The sequence below is a fragment of the Colossoma macropomum genome, unplaced genomic scaffold, assembly GCF_904425465.1.
Source record: "Colossoma macropomum unplaced genomic scaffold, Colossoma_macropomum, whole genome shotgun sequence".
Taxonomy (NCBI): Eukaryota; Metazoa; Chordata; class Actinopteri; order Characiformes; family Serrasalmidae; genus Colossoma; species Colossoma macropomum.
Genome location: NW_023494804.1, coordinates 15048862 through 15075327, shown reverse-complemented (window position 1 = coordinate 15075327; position 26466 = coordinate 15048862). Strand labels below are relative to the sequence as shown.

Sequence of the window (26466 nt, the reverse complement as noted above, 5' to 3'; positions counted from 1 at the left end):
CTGAGTTCTGACTTTGTGTTTTCTTCATTAGTGTACGATCAGCATGGTGCAGCATCTGAGCAGAATAACACCCTCCTCTTTGTCTTGGAGCTTGAAGCTGGTAATTATTAGTATATTGTTGCTGCGAGTGGGCACGCTGAAATGGCAGATCCTCCTTAAGGCTGCTGATGTCTGTTTCAGAGATTTTAAGTGTGTGCATACAGAAAAAAGGTTGAAAAAAGGTTGGGAAACACTGTTTTAGATTGTACATGATCATTATTTATAGGGTTCTTACTGTTAGGAAACCCTAAATCCTAAATTTACACTTCTGAAAATAATACTTAGTAGTGGTGATCCCATTTCTTATTTTTCTCCCCTACCCCATGTTTTCGAGTGTCACCTTCCCCCTTGGAACTGAGTCATAAGGGGTAGTGGTTGAAATCTTCCCTACGAAATGGGACCCTCAAATAAAAGAACGTTACTTCATTAACAGGTTACTAGCGGTGCTCTGTAGGCGACCCTGCCAGTCTGCAGTGATAGCAGAGGAGGGTAAAGTTCAGCAACCTCACTGCTGGGCTTTAGTTACATTTAGGACATCATATGCCTTGAAAGAGGGGCAATTATTTATCATCACCCACCACTAATTCTTCAGTGATATGAAGCTGAAGTTACCAGCTTCTCATTCATTCCACCTTAAATGGAGCAGCAGTTATGTTCTGGAGCCTCAGGCATCAGAACTGTTGCACCATTTAAGGTGGAATGGGAAATTTAGCTAGTTAGCTAATGAGACATCAGCACTACTAGCGATTTTTATGCTAGTTATGAAGAAAGAAAATACACTGGTTATTGTATTTTTTTAACAGAGGAGATTCTCACATTTGTGGGTTTCTTTGGTATCTTGTTCAGCCATCTTGTCTGTTTCTCTTTTCTCATTAAACTTTTTGGTGTGTCTCTGAAAACTTCTGTTTGGAGGACCATGTAGCTCTAACACTTCGCCCTACCCCTCTATCTCAACAAGAATTGGGACACCCTACCCCTAGATGGGAATGTGCAAAACGGAGGGGCAGGGCTGAGTGGTAGGGGCAAGGGGTGAAATGGGATTGGGCCTTGGTGACGTACCATTTTCTCAACTTTACTCGTTGACAGGGACCATCTGAAAGCACCATTAGTGTGTTTGAGCAGGTAAAAACACCAAAACATGCTGAACTCTAGACCACCAGAACCAGAACTGGACACCCTTGGCCTATCGGTGTTCTAGCAACATTCATAATTATGGGTTACTCTAGAGAACACGACTAAACAGAGCTAGAACAGGCACTAACCTGGGCTTCACTGCAGACACCCTGGCCGAGCGAACGGAGGCCGAAGGTTGAGAGTCGGTCGGTTCCTCAAAGGCGTTCGTGGAAGAAGGTTCCTCAGAGAAGCTCAGTTCGAACGGGTTGGTGGAGAACGGGTCCTCAGATGGAAGTTCCTCTTGAGGTTCCTCGAGTTTTGTGGCTGAACTCACTTTACCACTCCTGGCTTTTGGAACTGGCCTCTGCTCCTGCTCTGCCTCCTTCGTCTCTCTCTCTTTCTTCTGCCGCTTTTCTTCCTCCTCTTTCATCTCCATGTTCCTTTTTTCTTCCTCCATCCTCAGCCTCTGCTTCTCCTTCCTCTCTTCTTCCTCACGCGCTCTCCTCTCCTCCTCCTCTTTCCTCTTTCTCTCGCTCTCCTCTTCCGCTTCTCGCCTTCGTTTCTCCGCCTCCTCAGCCACTCTTCGCCTCCTCTCTTCTTCCTCCCTCACCTTCTTCTCCTCTGCTAGCCTTCTCTCCATTTCCATCCTTCTTCTCTCCTCGTCCCTCAGCCTTTCCTCCTCCTCCGTCCTCTTCCTCTTCTCCTCAGCCAATCTTCTCTCCTCCTCAACCCTCTTCCTCTCTCTTTCCACCTCCTCCTCAAGTTTTCTCCTTTGTTCTTCTGCCTCTCTCTCCTTTCTTTTTCTTTCTTCCTCAATCTTTCTCCTCTGTTCTTCTTTCTCCCTCTCCATCCTCATCCTCTCTTTTTCCACCTCTATCTTTCTTTGCTCTTCCTCCTCTTTCTCCTTCCTTGTTCTTTCTTCAATCTTTCTCCTCTGTTCTTCTTTCTCCCTCTCCACCCTCATCCTCTCTTTCTCCTCCCCAATCTTTCTTTGCTCTTCCTCCTCTCTCTCCTTCCTTTTTCTTTCTTCCTCAATCTTTCTCCTCTGTTCTTCTTTCTCCCTCTCCACCCTCATCCTCTCTTTCTCCTCCTCAATCTTTCTTTGCTTTTCTTCCTCTCTCTCTTTTCTTTTTCTTTCCTCCTCAATCTTTATCCTCTGTTCTTCTTTCTCCCTCTCCATCCTCATTCTTTTTTTCTCTTCCATTATTTTTCTTTGTTCTTCCTCCTCTCTCTCCTTTCTTTTTCTTTCTTCTTCAATCTTTCTCCTCTCTTCTTCCACCTCCCTCTCGGCCCTCCTCCTCTCCTCCTCCAGCCGTTCTTTCTCTTCTTTCTCTCGTCTCAGTTCCTCCATTGACCCGTGTCCGGAGCTGGTCAGGCTGAGTGAAGACCCTTTAGTCTCGGGCTCCTCGCTGTAGACGTGGCTGCCGTTGATGCACACCGTCGGCGGGCTGCTCTGTTTGGAGACGAAGCCGCTCTGGGACACTTTACTGTCTGTGCTGCTGTTGCGTTTGTGTGTGAACAGCTTAAATTTCTTCTTCCCTTTAAAAGAAAAAGGTTCTGTTAAATAACTACCTAGATTTTATTTTTTTAAAGTGGTACCTTTCAGGGTACTAACACCATCACTGGGATGGAACCCTTAAGGAATAAGAACATGGTGGTGCTGTAAAACATCACAGTTCTATTTTTTTAAGCTGTACTGGCTCCACAGACCAACTGGTCATCAAATGGGGGCAGCAGTCCGAATGCAGACCCAGCAAAGCGTTGTTAGGTGTTGTTAGGTGGTTGTCCTTGTATCTCTTGTGGTTGCTAGGGAGTTACTAGGGTATTGTAGGTAGTTGCTGTTGCTAGGGAGCTGCTATGATAAATGTTGCCAAGTGATTGCTACAATATTGCTAGGTGGTTGCTCTGGTATCCCATATATATCCCATACATTGGTCCAGTTGGTTGTTATGGTGTTGAGAGGTGGTTGCTATATTGGTCTAGATGGTTGCTATGGTGTTACTAGATGGTTGCTAAATTGTATTAAGTGGTCACTATATTGGTCCAGTTGGTTGCTATGGTGTTGTTAGGTGGTTGTTAGGATGTTGCTAAGTAGCTGCTATAGGTGGTTGCTAAGTTTTTGCTTAGCAGTTTTTTATGGTTTCAAAGTTGTTTGCTATGGTGTTACTAGGTGGTTGCAATATTGGTCCAGCTGGTTGCTATGGTGTTGCTAGGTGGTTGCTAGGAGGTTGCTATATTGGTCCAGCTGGATGCTATGGTGTTACTAGGCGGTTGCTATGTTGTATTAGGTGGTTGCCATATTGGTCCAGCTGCTTGCTATGGTGTTGCTAGGTGGTTGCTATATTGTATTAGGTGGTTGCCATATTGGTCCAGTTGGTTTCTATGGTGTTGCTTGGAGACTGCTAGGTGGTTGCTAGGAGGTTGCTATTGTATTTGGTGGTTGCTCTATTGGTCCAGTTGGTTGCTATGGTGTTACTAGGTGGTTGCTAAGGTATTTGGTGGTTGCTATATTGTATAAGGTTGTTGCTATAGTGTATAAGGTTGTAGCTATATTGGTCCAGTTGGTTGCTAAGGTGTTGCTAGGTGGTTGCTAGGAGGTAGCTATATTGGTCCATTGGTATCTCTGGTGGTAGCTAGGGTGTTGTTTTACTGGGTGGTTGCCATGACATCCGAGGAGGTTGCTAGAGTGTTTCTAGGGTACTAGTCCAAAAGGAGTCTGAAAGCTTTTGGCCACCTTCCGTTGCTATGGAAGACTGGTTTTCACATTGCAGCTACACACTGGGCTGAGATTATTTGGACATATTCGGTATAAGTTTTTATTACCTGCTTGCTACATTAGTCTTAGACACTTGGCTGATAAAAAGATATTTGGGGTAAAAGGTCAATTTTTCACCACACAGTTGCTTTAAAAGATCTGATCATATATTGAAGAAAAATGATTCGTTTTTTCTAACCTTCTGGAGACTCGTTTGTCATGTTGAGGCCAGAGGAGCTGCTGGACGCGATGGCCGAATCTCTCTCGGGGAAAGGGCTGAGAGTGGACATGGACTGAGATGTGTTCCTCTGCAGACTGGATTTAGGGACAAACAGAGACTTCAGTTTGTTTTTCTTCTTCTTCTCTCCGGCCACCGGCTCCTCCTCTTCCTCCCCCTCGCTGTCAGTCATCACCTGAGTGACAGAGGGAATGATGGCGGAGGCTGAGTCAGACAGACCCTCCTTCTTCTTGCCCCGCAGTTTGTCCTTCAGCTTGCCGATTTTGGAGCGTGATTTGTCCTGGCTGGACAGGTCGAACATGCTAGCGGACATGCTGCCCTTCAGAAACTGGATGTCCAGTAGGATCTCTCCTCGGTCCTTCTCCGGCTTGCCTGGTTTTCCAAACAGTTTGAACCATCTGTAAATACATATATAAAAAAACATAACTACATATGTACACTATCGAATACCATGTGTTTTTCTTGTATGGGTCAGTTGTATTTGTTATTTTAACAGGTTTGTGCCAAACTACAAAACAAAAAATATATAAACACACCCATGTGTAAAAGACATAAATACATAGTGGTTATTAGAGGTCTATGCAGGACTGTTTTTTCAGTCCCACTCCCACCCACTCCTGCAAGATTTCATCCCGCTCCTGCCCACTCCTATAGAAAACTGGAATCACGCCATTTATTCCCATTAAACACAGAGTAGGAATTAAACAACAAAGCGGTTATTTTTGGTGTTTTGCTGGGCAGCTGTGGCCGTCAGACTGAAGGCTCCGCCATCTCTGTAACGTTTGACTCACACATGCTCTGCGTGGTGTCAGTGATGCAACTACAGCTCGGATGCGCTGGCCTTTTATACATACAGCATTTCAGCTGTGGAGCAGAGCAGTGAGAAACTTATACAGACATTCCTGTTTCCAGACTAACAAATGGTCAAATCAGTCACTCTGCTCAACAAAAATATAATTTAGAAAATTACACGGTATGTTTGTTTATCCTCAACAGCATTCCAACTTGTGATTAGGCAAAAGTTTCAAGCTTGGTAGACCAACTGGGAAGTCTGTCTGCAGCATGGAATGTTTAACTAATATTTAATCATGAATACATTTTTTTAAAAAGTATTTTTAAGTTTTTATATGGTTTTCTGTTTAATTGTCATTGATATTCATGGCTTATTTCAGTGAATTTTGCTGTGTGCGCCACGCAGAAAAAAAAATGGTGCTGGGTCTATTCTTTAAACGCTTCAGTACAACGAGGCGCTCTGCCGCTTCGCACGTGCAGCCTGTTTAAAAGCGCTGACCACTTAACAAAAGAGGGCAAAAAGAAAAGCAAAAATCTGCGTGTTGTTTATGTGATCTGTTGCTTTTCAGCTCTTTAGAATAACTTTATTCATTTTAACTGTTTTACTGTTATCATTTTATATTGTTTATATATGTGATTTAGTGATCGTTCTACTTTATTTAGGCTGTTCATTAATTTGTGTGATTTCTCTTCATGTGTGCTTCGCCCCGCTCCCACCTGCAGGTTACCCACCCGCTCCCACACACAACACTGAGAATTAGTTCCACACTGCAAGATATTGTGGCGGTTTATGTGGGAATCCACGGGAGTGCAGATCTCAACTGGTTATAATAGGTTAATAATATAATAGTTAATAATGTGTTGTCTTTAACTGGAACCAGAGAAGAGTTAAAGTCCCACAGAACAAAACACTCTGATTACTAAGTAGGTTACATTTGCTTGTGACCACAGCATACCTGCTGTATATATACCTGTACAATAATTTTCCAGCGCCAAATATAGAGGTTAAACTTTATCAGCTTTTGTCACTGCATAAAACTGCTGCATTAAAATAATCAATTTTGTACCAAATACAGCTGAGCAATACCACATATTTACTGTTATTGTGAAAAACCGCTACAACGTGCTTTTCTGAGTGTGCTGTGACAACATTAAAAAACACTGACCAACTGCTTGTTTCCTTCCAGAGCATAATTAGCCCTGTTTAACTGGATTTAGGTCAGTGATGTGTATGAATCACTGAATAAAAATCACTCTAATCTGTTAGAAATAAAGGTTCTGTTCAGGTACTTTATTCATTCATCAAGGTACAAACAATGTAAATGTGCCCTCAAAAGGTACAACAGTGGTTTTAAGGCCCAATTGTGAACCTTAAATAAGTTTATCCAGGTGAAATATTGTATTTCACATATTTTACATATTTGTACCTATTTGTAACAGAACAAAAAAATAAAAAAATGTAATTTCAATGGATTCAAAGGATTATGGTACAGTTATGTTCCCTAACTAAAGGTACTAGGATGTACCCTTGAGGGTCTCATTCCAATGTGAATCCCACAAGAAGGGTACTGCCCCAGCGACAGTTTACTATCTTTATTTCTGAGAGTGTACTCATTTTTTGACAGCAGTGTTTAAAATGCAGCACTGCTGGCTCCTTTTTCATATGTTCCAACTTATCAAATGCCAATAAAACGAAATATTGTGATACCTTGACATGCTAGTGAGCCGGTCTGACACTCCCGCATTAAAGCATGACAGTACACAGCAGAGTTAAACAGGCCCTACGGCAGATTTCTATAATTTAATAACAAACTCTCAAAGTCATTCAAGGTAAAAAGTTTCTTTTCTGAGCATTCAGTTCTCCTCCTTCAGCCCAGAGAGTGAAAAAGTCTGTAAGAGAGAGGAGAAGTCTCTGCTTTTAGATTCAGAGGAGTGTATCTGTGGGAATATATGTCAGAATTACAGCAAAGATCAACAGCAGAATCAGCCTGCCTTTATCAGTCTTGTACATTTGTGGTTTAGTTTGGGTTTAAAGTGCCAACAAGCAGTCCAGAGCTCGAAATGTAAATATTTACTTCCTTCTGCTGATCACACGTTCAATCAAAAATGATAAGAGGGTTTATTTTGACAGAATGAGGCCTGAATTACAAACCCAAACCAGAAACTGTAGAAACTGTAAGAACTAAAGTCCACAAAACAGATTCATAGGACTGTAAACATTCTTAAGTGATGACGAGACTCAGCACCAACCGCCTCGTGGGTCAAAGATAAACACGGAGATAAGAACACTGGGTGTAACGATGGACAACTACGGTATAATATCAATACTGTGATATATTCTGTCACGATGCTCTTTTGGTAAGTGTACTTGTTCGGTCAGTACTTCTATAAACAACTGCACAGATCACAAAAAAGGCAGATTTAGACTAATTATATAGAGCACACTCTTCAAAAAGATAGTTTACTAGACAAAAAGGCTCTATACAGAACCATGAACACTCAGAGAGCTCTTTGCATAATTAAAGGGTTTGTTGCATCATGAAAGGGTTCTTCTGTTGTTCTAAGTTTGACATTGTAATAATAGCAGAACCCTTTTTGGTGTTATATAGAACCATATACAACACATTCTCCATCAATGTGAAGAATGCTTTCATGATGCCTGTTTTTGAGGCAGACCATCAGTTAAACCCCACATTTTTCTTTAGAAATGTTGATGGAATATATTTCAACAAAAATGTGTCCGATTTACAAAACCAGAAGTGAGTTTTTGGATGAGGATTATGGTCTATGTAGATGAGCGAGCTAATGTTTATAAAAGTGTGACAATGTCAGTAAAAATGTAAATGTGTGTGCAGGAATATTTGATACAAAGAAGCTGCAGTTGTCTGTTTTTCTCAACACAGCCATCTTTATGGAGAGGTATGAACAGTTTTTCACAGCAGGCGGTTCTCACCCCTCCTCTTTCAACCCTCACTGCTCACTAACAGCTTCACAACATTTCACACAGAGAAATGACAGAGTCCTAGTTCTTGCTATGTAATTTTATTTTTATTGTTTATGATGAGATTTATGTGTTGTTTAAGTTATATATACACACACACACACACACACACACACACACACACACACACACATATATATATATATATATATATAATATATTATCATATACATATATACACATATACGTGTGTCATTATTGTCAGAAATTGTGTCACAATATGCTTTTCTGAACATATTGTGTATATCGTCAGTGCTTGTAGACACTGTTCAACTGCATGTTTCATTATAAGGAGAGCAAAATTAGTCCCGTTTAACTGGATTTAGTGACAAATACTGCATAAGAAAGTAGCACTTTTCTTTTTCTATGTTCCAACTGATCAGATGTCTAAAAAAATAAATATTGTGGCATATTGTGTTTCGTGAAAATTTCTTGAAGTATCGTGATACTATTTTTGGCCATATCGCCCAGCTCTAACTCAAAATGAAAGGTGTGATTATAATGGCACTATCAACTCAGAACAAGCAAACATTCTGACGCATACTGCATATCGTGAAAACATCTCTACGTTATCATGATATTATATTTCTTCTGTATCACCTGTCCATAGCTGTATGCTATCTTTCTGCAGGAGAAAACTTCTGAAGGATGAGGTGATAGCCATCTCTGTGGTTTCAGCTCAGACAAACAAGTGCTGCAGAATGATCTCATCTCCTGACCCACAGGAAACGTTCAGCTATCTCTGAAACAGAGCGGTCAGCTGATTTTCTCCAGGAAATGAATGTGAGTGAGTCTGGTCAGGCTGGAGGGCCTTCAGGTACAGAAACACACAGCACAAACCACTACAAAACAACCAGTATTCATACTGCACCAAAGGGAAGGTGTTCACAGTTTTTCATCATCCTAAAGACATTCTGATCTAAAGCTTACGGTTTAGAGTTGTTTCTAAAGTGCACCTGGAGCCGCATTACAGATTCATCTTAACTCTCAAATCTGATGTGTTTAGCCTCCATGACGACTTCAGTACAGACTGAATTTAGGACGGTAGCTATTACAGAATAGCAGTTCCTAACTTCATAATCTCATCATTAACTCCAGATAAGAAAACAGTTTTACACAAACATCCTCACTAGTCTAAATCTCCTAAATACTGTCCTAACTTTAGGATAAACCCCAACAGTGTCCTAACTTCTGTTTAAGGGTCCGTTTCTATCGTTTTTATGCAGCTGTGTCAGGCAGCATAGTTCACTACTAGCATAATGATGTTACATTTATTTATACTGTAAAACGCTGCTTTCACTGTGAGATGTTTTTCTTTTCTAACTCTGTGTTTTAAAAATCTCAGACTCTGCAGACACGAACTTCATGTGTTAATGTTGATAAAATATTACAGTGATGGTGGTGAATAACGAGGAGACAGAGCTGAATGTGTGTCTGTTTATTAGGAGGAATAACGTTAGCACGCACAGCTAAAGCGTTTGGGAAATTAAATTGAAACTGGGGCGCGGCGACACTCTGATAAACAGCAGGGGGCGCTCTCAGTATTCACAACTTTCAGTTTTATCACGTTTTAGTTTTGTTTAGACCTTTTTTACATCAGTAACAGTCGCTGTAACTTACATTTTTAACATTATTTTGATTACGTGTTTACGTTTCAGCTGTGTGTGTATGGTCGGTTACTAGGAAACAGACATGACAGTTGATTGTCGACTTCAATCGAGTAGGTTAAGATTTCCTAACTGGAGATAAGATGCTGTAAGATAAGATAAAATTCCTAAATTAAGATCAGATTTGCTTCTGTAATATGAATCTGTGAATCTGTTATTTTGAACTGTCAGATCTTAACTTAAAGTTCTAAAAGAGAGGAAGTTTCTATAATTTGGCCCCTGATGTCCAATTTATTTACAAAGAAAGAAAGAAAGAAAGACACAGCCTCCACTCTACTCCATATTTGTCCTATCAGTGTTATAAATTATGATGGTGTAAATACTGTTTAGGTTTACATTCCTTTTCAAAACCTGACCTGCATCTTAATCAATGTTAAAAGGCTAAACTCACTACATAGTTCACACTCAGATATAAACATACTGACACACATGTCCAATCACAAACCACCATGCTGGAACAGAAATAACTGGCGCTGCTAAAAGCTGACTGAAAGCTCTCAAATGCAGAACTGATGTTTTTAGGGTCCTAATCTAAAACAGGAGATAGATTATATACTTTTTTGCCCCCAGCGTAAGGATGGAAAGCGATAAGATAAGATTTGACTAATACTAATGCTATTATTGATTCTGCTTACTGGTCCGATTCTTTAATGATTCCCTTATTGATTCCTGATCAGTTTTCTGTGTGTTGCTGTTTTATTCTCTGCTGTTTATTAAAAATGCTACTTTTCTTTAAAGAAAGTAAACAAACTAAAACAAACTAGATGCTCGTGGACGTAAAACATCAGAGAATATTTATTAAGAAGGTGCGAGTTAATAAAAACAATGTCACAGCCAGGCCAGATCAAAAACACGAGAAGCAAAAATACATACATGAGCGACAGACTAAAGAAGGAGTCAGAAAACACGCAAGGGTCAAAGCCAAAGTAGAAAACAGGTTGAAACTATAGTACAAAAGGGGAATCCAAAAATGAGAAAAGATAACAAAAGAAAAAGGTCATAAACACGGAAGGATCAATCAAGAAAAGAACGTTAACGGGTGGCAATACTTCACACTGCGTTTAACAGACTGGGTAACTGTCCATCCCTGGTATGAGTGTCCAGAGAATTATGGAAGTTGTAGTGAGTGGACTTGACAGAGGAAGGGGAGATAGAGGGAATTTTGCTTGTATTGTTATGGCATTTGCTTTTCTTCAGGTTGTCTTAGTCAAAGAAAAAAGTCAAAAAAAAAAAAGAAGAGAGTCGAGTAGTGTGTGAGCGGTGCAGACTCAGAACTACTGCCTTCTGATCGTGTTTCAGAGCAGTCAGAGTTTATCAAACATGTCTGATTTTTTTTAACCCTGAGCGTAATCTAGTGTAAACTGTTTGCCGACTTAATATGACCAGACTCCTGCAACAGCCAATGAAAACTGAGAGCGTGAAAGAATACAGCAAGTAAACAAAGAAAAATGGCGAAAAGTCTCACGTGTGGAGCAAAGCTTTTTAAATTAGCTGAGTTTAAGGCACAATCGAGTTTCTGTGCACTGATATGATCACATTCACAATCCTCCCCTGCTTCGTTACTGTATCAGCACAAACAGCAGAGAAAACAGCAGCAGCAGCTTCATGTTTGTTTATTTGCGTCTTCTATTAACAGGAGAACATGAGAGTTTAGTGAGTTCAGTGAGTTCTGTTCGGTTCAGCAACAGCTTAAAAGTTGCCCAGTGTGTGATCCCTAATTGTTTAGTGTGTGATCCCCAATATGTCAGTCACTCAAAAAGCTCTGCAAAAACCAGTCTGATAGTGTGACGCCCAGCCTGTTATAATCTATTCAGACTTTAAAAGTCGTGTAATGAACTCAAGGCTTTATGTTGCTATAATCGGATCTTTAACCTCAGCGGTTCCCACTCGGTTGGGAAGCAGTGGCGCTCGTGCCGCAGTCCGAGAATTTTTTGCCCATGTTGCGTCCAAAGATACCAACATACATTCCTGGGTAAAAAAATAGGCCAAGACCAAAATGGCAAAACATTAAGCAAACAGCTGCAGTGAGTCATAGTGGAGAGATTTTCACTTTGATTTAATGTTGAAGTTTAGTGTGTAAATGTGCAGACAGTCTTTTACAGAAAGAAGAGTAAGTATTGATCCACTCAGCATTGACGGCTTCAAACAGCTGGAAAACACTGCTGAGCTAGTTTGTGTTTAATGTGAGACCAAATATTCTGTACAGGGTTTAAAATCTTGATTCTGACCAGCCAAAACCATCAGTAACAATCACTGTATTTTGGGCTCTGAACATTTCTTCGCGAAGCGAAGCCGCGTTTTGGAGCGCTTCTTCCTCTCCGCGAGTTTCCAGCAGTGTAGACGAGTTTGACGTCATGACACGAGTTTCTGAAATGCACAGCTGTCAGAAAAACACGCCGGCATCGATGTAAGGAACTGACAACTTCAGAGCACATGATTACAATGCATCAGACAATATGGGTTCTCATAGTTTTAATATCTCTACTGTTATCCTAAAGCGGAAAAATAAAGAAAACCCTTCTTGAGGTGTGTCTGAACGAGGACTGCAACAAACAACTATTTTGATAGTCGAATAATCTATCGATTATTGAAATGAATAATCGATTATTCGGATTATGAATCGCTCAATCACCAAATAACTCAAGTTTGTGTTCAATCAAGGACGTGCAAAGTAGCAGCAATAAAATGTAACAAAACTAAATCAGTTCTTAAATCACACCAACCACACGGCTATATCTACACAAACATCACACAAACAATACGCATCACACAAACATGAGCGTGGATCGCTGCGTTCCCTCCATATATAATCCTATCCCACTTTCTGAGTGCAACATTCTTACAGCAGTATAATTTTGGACAGTATCTTTCTTAAACTGACGCTCTGTAATGGTACTGATTGCACTCCAGCAGTGATGTTGACCTCCCCAAAATGGCTGAACACAGTGCAGCATCTATGTGTAACCCATGAGCAACACTGTCTCCAGCCATAAACGTGAGCTGCATTCAAATTCAGCAAGCAGTGGCGAACGTCTGTGGCAAACTTGTTCTCTATGAACAGTTAAACTTGAGCGATTATGTGTAAACATTCTATTTCAGCATAACCCTTCGTCCAGCTGCCCTCTAAGTTCGCAGAGAACTTAACGGTTTATAAACGTTCTCTATATTCACTGAATTTGAACGCACCTCAACATTAAGACAGCGATGCCGTGTTTAAAACTAAACAGTATTTGGAAAGCGAACATGGTCACTGTGAATAATAGTTACTTGCTTGTAAGATGACTTTTAGCGTTAGCATTAGCTAGCTGGCTTGCTAGCACAACTATCTTACCGAGATGAATTTTCTTCATCCAGTGAGCCGACATGTTTCCTCTTCAGATGCTCCAGCATGGAGGATGTGCTCCCATGCCAGCTAAGGTCTGCTTTACCAAAAGCACAACTGACAACGTTTTTTTCAGAGTTTAGCGTGAAATTCTCCCACACTCTTCGTTCTTGAAGCTGCCATCACACTTTTGTTAACTCTCCAGTAAGCGGTAATGTCAAAACATTCCTAGTAAACTAGAGAAACACGCCTGATGATGTCACCAACTAATTGACAATTGAATTAGTTGCCAACTAATTTGGTAATCGATTTTAATTGATTAATCGTTGCGCCCCTAGTCAGAACTTTTGGCTGGTATTGTAGATCAGTGGTTCTCAAACATTGGGGCACTGAAGCGGCTGCAGAAAACTTTTAAAAGTCACACTTTAACTTTTTTTGTCAATTAATTCAGTCAGATTGAACCACATCTACAGAAGAGGGGGGCACAGTGGCACTTATCTACACCCGGGGCTCAGAATAAAATAAGAGTGTGAGAACGGCTGTTGTTGATGGTGGTTAAATAAAGGGTGGAGTGACAGGAAGTGGACAGAGGTAATGCTTTCTGCTTACTTGCACACAGAAATAAACCGTTTAGATCTTGGGCACTCATTCCAGTGACGCAGAGAACCTCAGAGAGAGAAAAGCCCCCTCTGTCTGAATGGAGAATTCCTCCTAGTGAAGAGCTAGACGCTGATGAAGTGGAGAAAATGATGTTCTGGGTGTGTGTGAACGTCATTATGGAGAGTGGCTCGTCTCTGACTAACACACTGCAGACTCTGCTGCTAAAAATAACGACAACCTGGAACAGGGGTGTGTTTGCAGGCCAGCGCAGGAAATAAATGGTTTTGAAGGGCAGTTTTTGCCAGAAGTTCATATTATTTTTGCCGCTGTACTTCTATTTGAAGATGAAAAATGTTTAACATGAGGGAAAAAATGTAACTTTAGTTACATCCTTTACGACCTGGGACTTCTCTACACGCTGCACTCATCCTTTCTCTATAAAGTTTCAGTTATCAGTGGTAGCAGAAGATGACAGTTTCAGTATACATCATGGGCTGAAAGATTAATTGTTTTCATATCAAAATCGCAATTTAAAAGTGTGTAATCAAATCAGAAGAGCTACTATTTTTTTTAATTAAAGCCTGTGTTAAAACACTGTCTGCAGTTTTAAGAGGAGATATTTAAACTAATAATACAGAGCTTGTGAACTGCCTGAAGATGAGTTAGACCAATCAGAGGCAACCAAACCTCCATGTGTTGGGACATCACTACCACAACTTACTGGCAGTCTGGCACACTGCATTCAAGCCTCAAACTAAATAAAGAGCATTTTGGCCGAAAATCCCCTTATACCTTATAGATAATAATCACAATTTAAAGTCGCAATACTAGTTGAAAAGAAAAAAAAACAAAAACAAAAAAAAAAAACACGATTAAATATTTCCCCCAAATCTCCCTATATGATGGTATACAGTGTATTCATGTATATTTTTTCCTCAAATAAAACCATCTTGGATGCTAAAGTAAACTTTTTGTAGATTAACAATGGCATATTATTCTGGACGTCCCTTGAATTTTAATAAGAATCACATTTAACAACTGAAGTGAATCTAAAATATTTTTATTGGGTGAAACAGTAAAAACAGAAATGAACAATATATAGTCAGATGTCAGTATGTCTTCCTAACCCTAACGAGACAAAGACGTGTGTGTGTAAAGCCCGCAGCGGCTTCTCTAAACGCTGCTGAATGTGGTTTTACGTCTGATAGTCGTTTGCCTCGCATGTGTGTCACACTCGAGCTTTAATCTACGAGCGTCAGACGCTGCTGGACATCAGTCAATTTTACAGCCGTTCACTCTATTTGTTTTTGCTGAGAAGCTGTGGAGGCGTCACCATAAGCAGCCGGCTGGCTTGAATAACTTGCCGAGTAAATAAGGTGTTGTACCTCAGTGTTTAACATATTATTGTGTTTTTAAAGTACAGACTGAGCTTAATATCACTATATCTCCCTGATAAGCTGATTTAGGCTCTCAAAATATCTTGCCAAACCCTGACTGACCGGTGATGCAGTCTGCAACCTTGATGTCAAACTGAATGAAATTTAGACAGTGTTCAAAGAAATCCGCTTTATTCATTAGGAATCCAGTGCATTTAAGAAATCAGGACACGGGTTATATCGAATATGGACCTGCTGGCACTACGTTAACTCTTGAGTAAGTGGCTCATACTGTTAAGGCTCAAGACACACTGCCTGATCAGAAACACCTTCCTCCGTCAGAGATGGGGATGGTAGTGTAGAAAAATCATCAGCCTCATATAGGCCTGGGTGATAAAATGATACTGATAATTATCGCGATATAACTTTCCTCGATAGAACTTTAAGAAATATTCGATAAATTTTCAATATAATACCTAAAGTGAACTCACCTCTTTTTGTACATCCTAACAAGTCATATTTTAGTATTAGTGCATTCCCAAGCAACGAAAGTGAAAGAAAGAAATGGGTTCATACAACTTACAGCCCTGATTTAAACGAAAGTAAACTGAGGAAGCTGTGAGGCAGTGGAGAATGGGAGAGCACTATCTTTCCAGGCTATCTGTTTTTAGCAGCTGGCTAACTTGAAGCAGCGCTTCGTCACTCACACAGCATGGCGAATTGATGTTACTGTAAAAAAGGAGGACTCTGTTTGTCTGGTGTAGATATATTGTGGTTCACCCCTCACACTACTATAGAGAAATCCAGTCGTCTGCTAGCTGGTGTCTGAATACTGTAATACGCTCTGACATGGATGTGGTAGGAGTGATGGCAGTAAGGCGGTGTGATCCATCACTGACTTACCGAGCCAGCTAATGTAATGTACTAAGCTGACACTGTTGAGAAACTAAACAGTTTAGCACTGTTGTTGGCCACTTGTTTAGCATTTGCAACTGGATACTAGCACTCGTCACCTGACAGCTAAAAATAATTTGTTTTCTTTCTTAAATTATGACTATTACAAAAATTGCAGCTGTGCTTTTCCAGCTGGTAAAAACAGCCAACCAGAAACTTTCTCCCACTATCCCAAGACAGAATTGTGAAATGTTCTACTGTTTGGTGAGTGTTTGTCATGTTTTGACCATAAAGGACAGTTTAAAACTGGGAAGGTTATTCATTTCATAACATAAAAATTCTCAGTTAGCTAGATAACTTAAGCAGAAAGTCAAGTCTGTCCAAATAGGAGAAGTGAAGACTGGTCTTCACTTTGGGCTAAAGTGATTAAAAAAAAAAGAAAAATCTGAAAAACATTAGTTTGTCCATGTATTTATATACAGATCCTTAAATCAATATTTAAAAAGTCGTCTGTGGAAGCTTTGAAATGAGCTGGCTCCATAAATTCCTCATCACTGACCAAACTCTGACCGGCAGCATTCCTTCCACTCCTCAGCAAAACACTACAGAAGGCAGTCAGCTGTAGCGATCAGGCCGCTCAGCTGTCGTGTCCTAACCTGCCCGGCTGAGTGAGTCTGAGCTGCAGGCTCGGCGAAGGAGGATTTTTCTCCTCCCCGATTTAACTGTTCATCGCCCAGTCATGCTAAATTACACAACCAGGGTGTGTTCCTTCACTACAAACCTCACACCACCTCCAAATCAGCCTGGAAACTGATCTGGAACAGCAGCACACCAACACTGCAGCTTTACTGCTGTAACATAAACATCACAGAGCACCTTATTCTTCACCTGAGAGCTGTGTGTGCAGATGAAATATCTGGTTGGGGAATCTGTGGTCACTTTTTAAATTATTGTATTGTAATTATTGTGTTTCTGGGAGACTGAGCAGTTCACAGCAGAGAGAAAACAAAATTACAGAAAGAACGACAATAAGCATAAACAGCACAGCTTCAGCAGACATGAGACTGTGGCTTTATAAAAAATCCAGTTGTTGAAGTCCATAAAATGCAACCAAATGAAGAACTGACAGTTAAACAGGCATTAAACATCACTGAGTGTGTTTACATGCACTTAATAATCTGATGAGTGTAGAAAATCAGATTGTGTCAGTAACTGGTTCAGTTATTAATCCGATAATGGCAGAAAATCAGATTGCATCAGTAACTAGTTCAGTGTGTTTAGGCTTAATCTGATAACTGCAGAAAAGCAGAAAGCTAACAGGCTAACAGACTGATGCTACAATAATAAGACAGACTTCAAGTTCAGCCCTTTAAATAAAGCGTTACTTAAAAACTGAGACACACATTACATGCGTGTTACAAGCTAAAAGTGTCACTGTAAACACACTTAAATAGTTTAAATGAAATGACTTTATTAGCGTGAGTTAACTGGTGTCAGCTATAAATAGGATCCTTAAGTGTTTCTCACATGTTTTTCTCGACAGGCTGATTACAAACATCAGCACACAAGCTTTTAAACAGCATCCCAAGAATGAATTTCATTTATATTTTTATTTATTCACGCTTTTCTATCACGTTTCTTTCTATGGCACAATGTTATCAGCATTTAATCAGTCTGTTTTTGCTTCGCCAGAAGTTCTGTCCATCAATCACTCAAAGCATCATGGGGCACACTGTTTAACTGAAACAACAGAAGTCGTATCACCCCTACACTTCCTGTAGTGTATTACAGTCTGTCAGAATGACTGTGTGGATCATATGAACGTTACAGAGTGCTTTTCGCCTGTTACTCCTGTTTTCCGTAAAAAAAGTCAGCATTTGCTCATGATGGATGTGGCTGACTATACTGACTAATCTCTGCAGCTGTACTGTACAGACTGTTCAGTGTTTAAAAGAGGAGAAGTTCTGGTTTGTGAAGCAGTTAGGAAGTTTCATCATTTCTGGGTGTTGGCTCAGAGTTCAGATAATGAAGTTAATGATCCAAGTTCCCTTTTTCAGCTCAATACACACGGACTGCTCAGACAGGCTTCAAACAACACGCCCTTCACTGGACTGGCTATGCATATTATACACTTTTATGATAACAACCAAATTGCTTAAATACCTGAGAGCACTGCCATGAAATACCAAATCTCAGCACCAAAGTCTGGCATCTCAGCAACTGTGAGCCAATAAACATGATCACTGGGACTGCTAGTTTTGGAAGATTTCTGTTTGGAACCTTTGTTTAAAGACGCACTTTCTCTTTCATATTTCTTCTTTTATTGCTATCTATTTTACTACATACAGTGTGATGTGATGATTGTGGATCCAACTCTAAAATTTCATTAAAATTCTAAATGAAAAGGACTTTTAAAAATTGTGTTTTTTTGTTGCTGCTTTGGACATAAATTAGTGTGTCCAAACTTTTGACAGGTGGTGAACCTTTGTTGTATGTAAACTCCCAGGAAACACAGTGTAAAATATGCCTGACCCACAGGCAGCCACAAGAGAGGGCGGGAAGGTGGTGCCCGAGCCTCACAGACTGATGAAGGCCGCGAGGGAGAGCGGGAGGAGGATGTCAGCCACAAGAGGGCCACTCTTCGGCCCCACTGCCCTTAATGAATCCCAGCTGATGCTGATTTGGCTCTGGCAGCATGGGCACCTTTAAAAGGAGCAGAGAGGGAACAGAGAGAGACAGAGAAAGAGAGAGAGAGTGGCCAGCTTTTGGTTTTGAGTTCAGTTTGCACTTTGTGAGTGAAAATTAAAAGTCAAATGGACAAGATGGATGATCAGATGACCAACGAAAGGCTAGCTTTCGCCTGGTGGCTAGTTTCTGCTTGGTGGCTGGTTTCTGCTTGGTGGCTGGCTTTCGTCTGGTGGCTAGCTTTTGCCTGGTGGGTAGTTTCCACTTGGTTACTAGCTTTCGCCTGGTGGCTAGTTTTCGCTTGGTGGCTGGCTTTCGCCTGGGTGCTAGCTTTCGCCGGGTGGCTAGCTTTCGCCTGGTGGCTAGCTTCTGCTTGAGGCTGCTGGTGAGGACACTGCTTACATACATGCTACCCAAGATTAGGACCACCCAGTTAACATCAAAAAAAAAGGGACAATTTTAGGGAAATGATTAGATTTTTACTGGACACTGACAGCACATACCTTGTTCATGTATATATTGTGGCCCACAAAAGCCTGAAATAAAGGTATCAGTATTAGGACTGGGCAATGTGACACTATATCATTGTGATCATTTATGTCATAACGCATTACAATATGCTTTTCTGAACATATCGTGCATATCGCCAGTACTTATAGACACTGATCACCTGCATGTTTCATTATAAAGAGAGCAAAAATAGTCCCGTTTGACTGGATTTAGTGCCAAATACTGAATAAAAATCATTGTGTTCACAGTTTTTGACAGTATTTTTTAAATCTAGCAGTGCTGCTTCTTTTCCTCTGTTCCAAATAATCAGATGTCTGAAAAAAATAAATATTGTGTCATATCGTGTACCATGAAAATTTCTTGAAATGTCACGATATTCAATTTTTTGCCATATCAGCCTCCTCTATTCATCATCAGAGGTGAAAATGCTGCCCTGTCTCACTCAAGGTGCAACTCAGGGCGAGCAGGACGTGGTCAGAACAGCTGATTCTGCACCGGATCAGTCACTATTTAAACTGCTCTCAGCAGCTCCACTTCCTGCGTACATGCCAAAGCTCTGATAAGGCTGCAGTGGGAGTTTCACAGAGCAGCGCTGCTGCTGTTGAGGCTTTTCTGGCCTCTGAACAGGATTAGGATCCACACTGCCTGTGAGATATTTACCCAAATCCTCTTAGAGCACTGTGTGTGTTCTGCTTCACGTCCAGAGCTGGAATCAAACAGCGGTTATCGTTTAATATTCACACTAAATCCTGCCCTGACACTCAGCACACTTTACTTCAGTAGGATGTGCATGTAACATGAAAAAAAAATGGTTCTTCTAGGGTTTTTTAGTAAAGATAAAGGTTTTATACGTATGTATATATATATGTATGTGTATACACACACACACATACACACACACACACACACACACACACACCAATCAGGCCACCTCCTTGTTTCTACGCTCATTGTCCATTTTATCAGCTCCACTTACTATATAGGTGCACTTTGTAGTTCTACAATTACAGACTGTAGTCCATCTGTTTCTCTGCATACAGCCCCCCGTTTACCCTGTTCTTCAGTGGTCAGGACCCCCATGGACCCTCACAGAGCAGGTACTATTTGGGTGGTGGATCATTCTCAGCACTGCATTAACACTGATGTGGTGGTGGTGTGTTGGTGTGTGTTGTGCTGGTACGAGTGGATCAGACACAGCAGTGCTGCTGGAGTTTTTAAACACTGTGTCCACTTACTGTCCACTCTATTAGACACTCCTACCTTGTCAGTCCACCTTGTAGATGTAAAGTCAGAGACGATAGCTCATCTGCTGCAGCACAGTTTGTGTTGGTCATCCTCTAGTCCTTCATCAGTGGCTACAGGACGCTGCCCACAGGACGCTGTTGGCTGGATATTTTTGGTTGGTGGACTATTCTCAGTCCAGCTGTGACACTGAGGTGTTTAAAAACTCCAGCTGCACTGCTGTGTCTGATTCACTCAGACCAGCGCAACACACACTAACACACCACCATCACGTCAGTGTTAATGCAGTGCTGAGAATGATCCACCACCCAAATAGTACCTGCTCCGTGCGGGTCCATGGGGGTCCTGACCACTGAAGAACAGGGTAAAAGGGGGCTAACAAAGTATGTAGAGAAATAGATGGACCACAGTCTGTAATTGTAGAACCACAAAGTGCACCTATATAGCAAGTGGAGCTGATAAAATGGACAATGAGCATAGAAACAAGGAGGTGGTCATAATGTTATGCCTTATCAGTGTATATGGAAAACATTTATACATAAAACATATATAACCATTTGCATGCCTAAAGGGTTCTCTGCATGGTGAACATGCCATCTTTAAGACGCACAAAAGAAATGATCTTTTTCTTCTGATCTGTTTTCCTGTAAGAAGTGTAATGTTAGTTCACGTCCTGAATCAGCTCTGAAATGTTGTCTGGCTCTAGAACATTCTGTAGATCTTGCTTTCCCACCTGCTGTCGTGCTGATTAAACAGATCCCAAGAACAGCCAACCCATCCCAAACCATACCAAGAACAGCCAAACTATATCAAAAACTATTAAACAAACTACTAAGAAATACTAAGAACAAACAGCCAAACTGTACCAAGAACAGCCAAACAAACCACACCAAGGACAAAAACAATAGCAAGAACAGCCAAACCATACCAAACAATAGCAAGAACAGCCAAACCACAGCAAGAACAGCCAAAACCATACCAAAAACAAACAATACCATACCAACACCAAACAATACCAAGAACACACAGCCAAACCGTACCAAGAACAGCCAAACAAACCACACCAAGAACAAACCATACCTGAAACAAACAAACCATACCAGACTACCAAACAAACCATTCCAAGAACTACCAAACCAAAAATGTCTGTGGTAAAAAAAATTCCAAACTACAATCACAACTACAAGCATTTGTTACTTCAATGAGTCAAAAGTCCACTGAGAGATGAACAGTGCAACTTCTGCTGAGCTCAGACCTGCAGTGAAATCTAACAGAGCTCATAAAGATTATCAGAAACATTCATGCAAAAATGAAGGATTTTCAGCAATTTTTAACATATTACCATTTTCATTCATGCATTAATTATGTTTGACATTCTTTTGAAAAAAAGTATTGTAAGTTTTCCTCCTTCCTGTAGCAGGCCCCCTCCTCTTACATTTTTTAAATGTGAGCTGTAGGCCTGGGTGATATGTACAAATAATTAGCACAATATTTTCTAGTTTAAAAATTGTGATTATCCATAATATCACATTAATCTGTACAGAAAATACTGCAAATTTTACTCATGTCACACGCAGTAGTCTTTTAAAGGCGCCACGATATCAGTAAAAGTGAATAACACATTACAGCACTCCAGACAGAAAATGAGCTTAAGGAGTCACTGGGACCTAAAAGAAAACAATCAGGTGCCAAAAGATTTTTTTTAACTGCCAAATTATAATACGTAATCTATTAAACTTTTCAACACACCTGAGGTTCTGAAATCTTTCTGTGGTTCTACTTTTGCAAGAAGTGCTTAAAATGGATGTCGTGTGTGTCTTTCACTAGTTTACTGGTCCTGGGGTTAAGCAAATGACCTCTCAAGGTCTGACAGAGACGTAGATTGTATGAAAAAACTTGAGTTCTGGAACAGACCTCGCTCTCCCACTCACTCTGATACTAAATAATAAACACCATCCGTGACTAAACAGCTGCTTCATGTTTCAATGCCACCTTTTATCTCACACACTGTGTGTGTGTGTTTGTGTGTGTGGCAGTAACAAAAGGGAAGAAGGAATGAGGGCTTGTCCTTGATGTTCACAGCAACACCTACATCAGCAGTGTGACTATTAAAGCCAGACCTTTAGTTTAGGCCATAAACTACGCTCTTAACACGGTAGACGGTTCTCCAAGGGTTCTTTAGTAAAGACAATTCACCAACATGTTCCTATGTTTGTTCTTAAGTGTGTTCTTGAAAAAGGTCCTAAGAAAAAGTCTACGTCAGATTCATGACGTGTTCTTAAAGCGCAGAACTGTTCTCACCTTTGTGCTCTTGAGTGTGTGTAGATTCTGTTCTTACCTAAGAAAACTTGGGTGAATGTCAGAATCTTTTGTCAGAAGTGGATTTTAAGAAGAAACTTGTTCTTAAGAACGGTTGGTAAATGAGGACTAATGGTGGCATATTGAACCATTAACCCTCAAAGAACCATTTGCATGCTTAAACAGTTCTTTGCATGGTGAAATGGTTCTTCAAATTGATGAAGAATATGTTGAATGTGGTTCTATACAGCACCAAAAAGGGTTCTGCTGTTGTTAGAAGCTTGCCATCATTACAACAGAAGAATTACACCTAACAGACACATGTTGACACAGATGTTCATCTGTAAAACATTTTCAAAAGCTTGGCATCCCCAATCTAGAACACACTGGGCCTGACACTGCTCAAGAAACCAGATCAGCTTTCCTTTCTCGTGTCGAGCTTCAGTTCAGAATGAGAATCACATTTCAGCTGCAACTGTAACACAAAGACCTGATCAATTAAAGACATTGACACAAGTAAAGCCTTCAAAGGAGACGTGCTGCAGGATTCCTCTACACTCTTAAAAAAGATGGTTCTTCAAGGGTTCTTTGGTAAAGAAAATGGTTCTATGCATTTTTTTAAATGGTAATTATGATATATTTGGCACCAGAAAGGTTTCCACTATTGTGACGATGTCTATCTTGTAACAATAGAAGAACCCTTTTTAGTGCTATATAGAACCATATACAACACATTCTCAATCAATCTGAAGAACCCTTTCACCATGCAATGAACCATTTAATCATGCAAAGGGTTTTTCAGGTGTTTATGTTTCTATATAGAACCATTTTCTTTACTTAAGAACCCTTGAAGAACCATCTTTTGTAAGAGATTAATCTACTGAATATTTCTCAAGCCATATCGCCCCCTACACTTCCTGTAGTGTATTACAGTCTGTCAGAATGACTGTGCAGGCCATATCAACATTATACAGCATTAAAGAGTGCTTTTGTTTTGCAGTCGACAATGCATGTTTAATGACTAATTACTTTCGATGAATCATTTGCAGCTCCACTCAGTGTTTCAGGTGGTTGCTACTTTGTGAGCTGAGATTTTAGACACTATAAAGCTCCAGCTTCCAAAAATTAAGGCCAAGTGAGGTAGTGAAGGGGTAAAATCCTGAAACAAAATAATCACCACACAGCCTGTGTTCAACCTCCTTCAGCAACAATGAAGGTATTCACTCCAGGGCTCTGCCCTTAGCTTCAGAATTAGGAGGATTATTGTGGGGTTTAAAATTTGACCTTACAGGATTATAACAACCTCTGACCATTATCGGGCACTCGGTTTGTTTTCTAATTCAAAATGTGTTTAAATGCTTGGATAAAACTGTGCAGACATCAAAATGTAAGCAAGATAAAACATCACCTTCGCTCCAAGTAAACTCCTACAATGACTCAGCAGTAGGATCTTCAGATAAATGCACTAAAGCTGCCCTGCTGCAGTTTTAGACCTTCAGGATCGGCAGGGGTTAATCAGGAGGCCTCTAAACACTGCCAGCAGACAAAATACACTTCTGTAACCTCATAACTAGGGATGTGTACTGAAAACTGGTACTAAATTGGTACCGGTTCCTGACCGGTCAGTATCAACTCCAGGACAAATATGGCCATATAATATGGCTGCTATCTGTATTTATGTAACGTTAATTTGATCTACATCCACTATTAATAATGATGGTTCTTCAAGGCTTCTTTAGTAAAGAAAATGGTTCTATATAGAACCATGAACACTCAAAGAACCCTTTGCATGATTAAAGGGTTCTCTGCATCATGAAAACTCTCGGTAGGATATTTTGACAGCTTAAATCACCTTATCAAAACACTACCAGCAATAAAACCACGATGTTCCTAATTTGCCGGCTTCTTGTACAAATTGTCCCATTCCAGTTTAAATAGTGCTGCAGTTACATTCTGGCGTCTGTGGCTTTATAATAATAACTGCAGCACCAAAAGAATCTGGCATATGGGAAGACAACTTCAGCCTCATGTTAAAACTGTAGGTAGGATAGTTTGACAATCTAAATGTGTTTATCAGAAAATGTTCCCAGAATTACAAGAATAATTAGGATACTTTCAGACTCTAAATGAGCTCATCAGGAAGGAAGTGGTAACATTAAGCTGAGTCTGAACTGAATTAACATACAAAATTAAAAATTACAGTAGCTAACATAGAATAAATCGCTAACTGCTAGGTAGCCTAGGTTTCAACTTAGTTCAACTTAAGAGCAATGCTCTGATTTAAAACGAGCGGGACCAACTTCGTGAGAAGACACGTCACTCTAGATCCAAGTTCTAGACAAGTCACTGACTGGCAGTCTAATTGGTGGGCTGTTAGAAACGGAAAACAGTGGTGACAGCCGTTTACCAGAGCTCACTACTGAAAGAGTAACTCATATATATCTGAAGACTTAAAAGGCCCTGAGGGTTCCAATAAATAAACACTAAAATAAGTAAAATAGACCCCTGCCAGAATGTTACTGCTTCACCATTTAAGGTGGAACGGACAATTCCAATGAGAACCTTAAATTGAGCTTTGTCATTGTAAAGATTATAAAGCAGTGATAACGGCACAGGGCCTGCGGTCTGCAGGGGGCGCTCTACGTCACTCCAGGAGCGGTAAACAAACGTAAACAGCGTAAACAGCCTCACTCACTCTGTCCTGTCTCGGCCCCTGTTGCTGTACAGCTCTCCCAGGTTGATGTCCGTTTGCCCCAGCAGTTTGTCCGGCCCCACCAGCGCGCGCTGCAGCACCTGCACGCGAAGGGCGGCGCTGTTCTCCGGGAAGCCCGTGAGCTCGAACGCGGCCTCCTGCCCCTCCCACACCGGGTCCGCGCGCTGCTGCTGCCCCTTCGGCGTGCTGAACTTCTGCGAGCCCACCTGCAGCAGCACGTGCGCGCCGTCCGTGCCGAGCTTGCCTTTGATTCGCAGGCCGCGCGCCTGCAGCACCGACACCTTGGCGCGCGCGGTGAGCCACTGCTGACTTTGATCCGCCAGCAACATCGCGCACTCTCCTTTCTCCGGGCTCCACTAAACTTTTACCTCATCGTCCAGTAGAGCAACAGCCTGGTGGGCGTGGCTTCCCGGTAATACAATGACGTTGGGGCATGTTTATTGGTCAGCTCTGCTTTGGCTTCTCCTGGAGAGGCGTGATTGTTTAGGGCCTCGTGCCCGACAAGCTCCGCCCCACTTGTGTGGTGATTGGCTAGCGGCGTCCGTGCTGCGCTCTGATTGGCCAGTGGTGTCCACAGTTCTGTCCACAGTTCTGTTTAGTTTAGAGAGTTGCCGCTCTAAAGCACTGGCTGTGTCCTAAATGGTTCCCTACTCCCTACATAGTGCACCAAATGTTAAAGGGCATTAAGGAAAGCCGTGCAAACCGTGCATAACCCAGAGGAAACTGCTGGTTCTCTCTCTCAGTGCGGTCAAGTGATTAGGTTAGATTCAGCTTTATTGTCATTGTACAAACTTCAGCTACGGAGCAAATGAAATTAAATGCAGTAAAAGTACTTCCTTGTGGAGATGCCGGGGACTGAACCCGGGGCCTCATACATGCAAAGCATGCGCTCTACCACTGAGCTACATCCCCTCCTTCACACGAGCCCTTTTCTACAGACACATTTTCGAAACACACACACACACACACACACACACACGCGCGCGCGCATAATGATGAGATATTCAGTGTTAATTATGAGATACTGAAATCATATGCATGAGATGCTGTCATAATTATGAGATATGAAGTCATAATGATGAGATATTAAGTCGTAATTATGATATATTAAGTAATACGTAAGAGATACCAAGTCATAATTATGAGATGATGAGTAATTCCGTATTTACAGTAAACTTTCTCATTATTATGATCTACTAAATATTTTTTCCAGTGCCTGAA

General features: G+C 41.0%; 1 protein-coding gene and 1 non-coding gene across 3 annotated transcripts in view; both read right to left on the bottom strand.

Annotated features, from left to right (window-relative positions):
• rab11fip1b (RAB11 family interacting protein 1 (class I) b) overlaps positions 1 to 25624 on the bottom strand; it is a 37354-nt gene extending 11730 nt beyond the window's left edge. For both annotated transcript variants that reach the window (XM_036594805.1, XM_036594806.1), the window contains exons 1-3: positions 25228 to 25624; positions 4107 to 4543; positions 1302 to 2691 (exon numbers count right to left, since the gene is read on the bottom strand). In XM_036594805.1, coding sequence (XP_036450698.1) covers positions 1302 to 2691; positions 4107 to 4543; positions 25228 to 25574 — 2174 coding nt within the window. In that variant the 5' untranslated portion in view covers positions 25575 to 25624. The remainder of the gene's footprint in view (positions 1 to 1301; positions 2692 to 4106; positions 4544 to 25227) is intronic.
• Positions 25625 to 26085: 461 nt separating this feature from the next.
• Positions 26086 to 26157, bottom strand: trnaa-ugc. The gene has a single exon. It is a non-coding gene; the product is annotated as a tRNA-Ala (tRNA).
• Between the last annotated feature and the right edge of the window lie 309 nt (positions 26158 to 26466).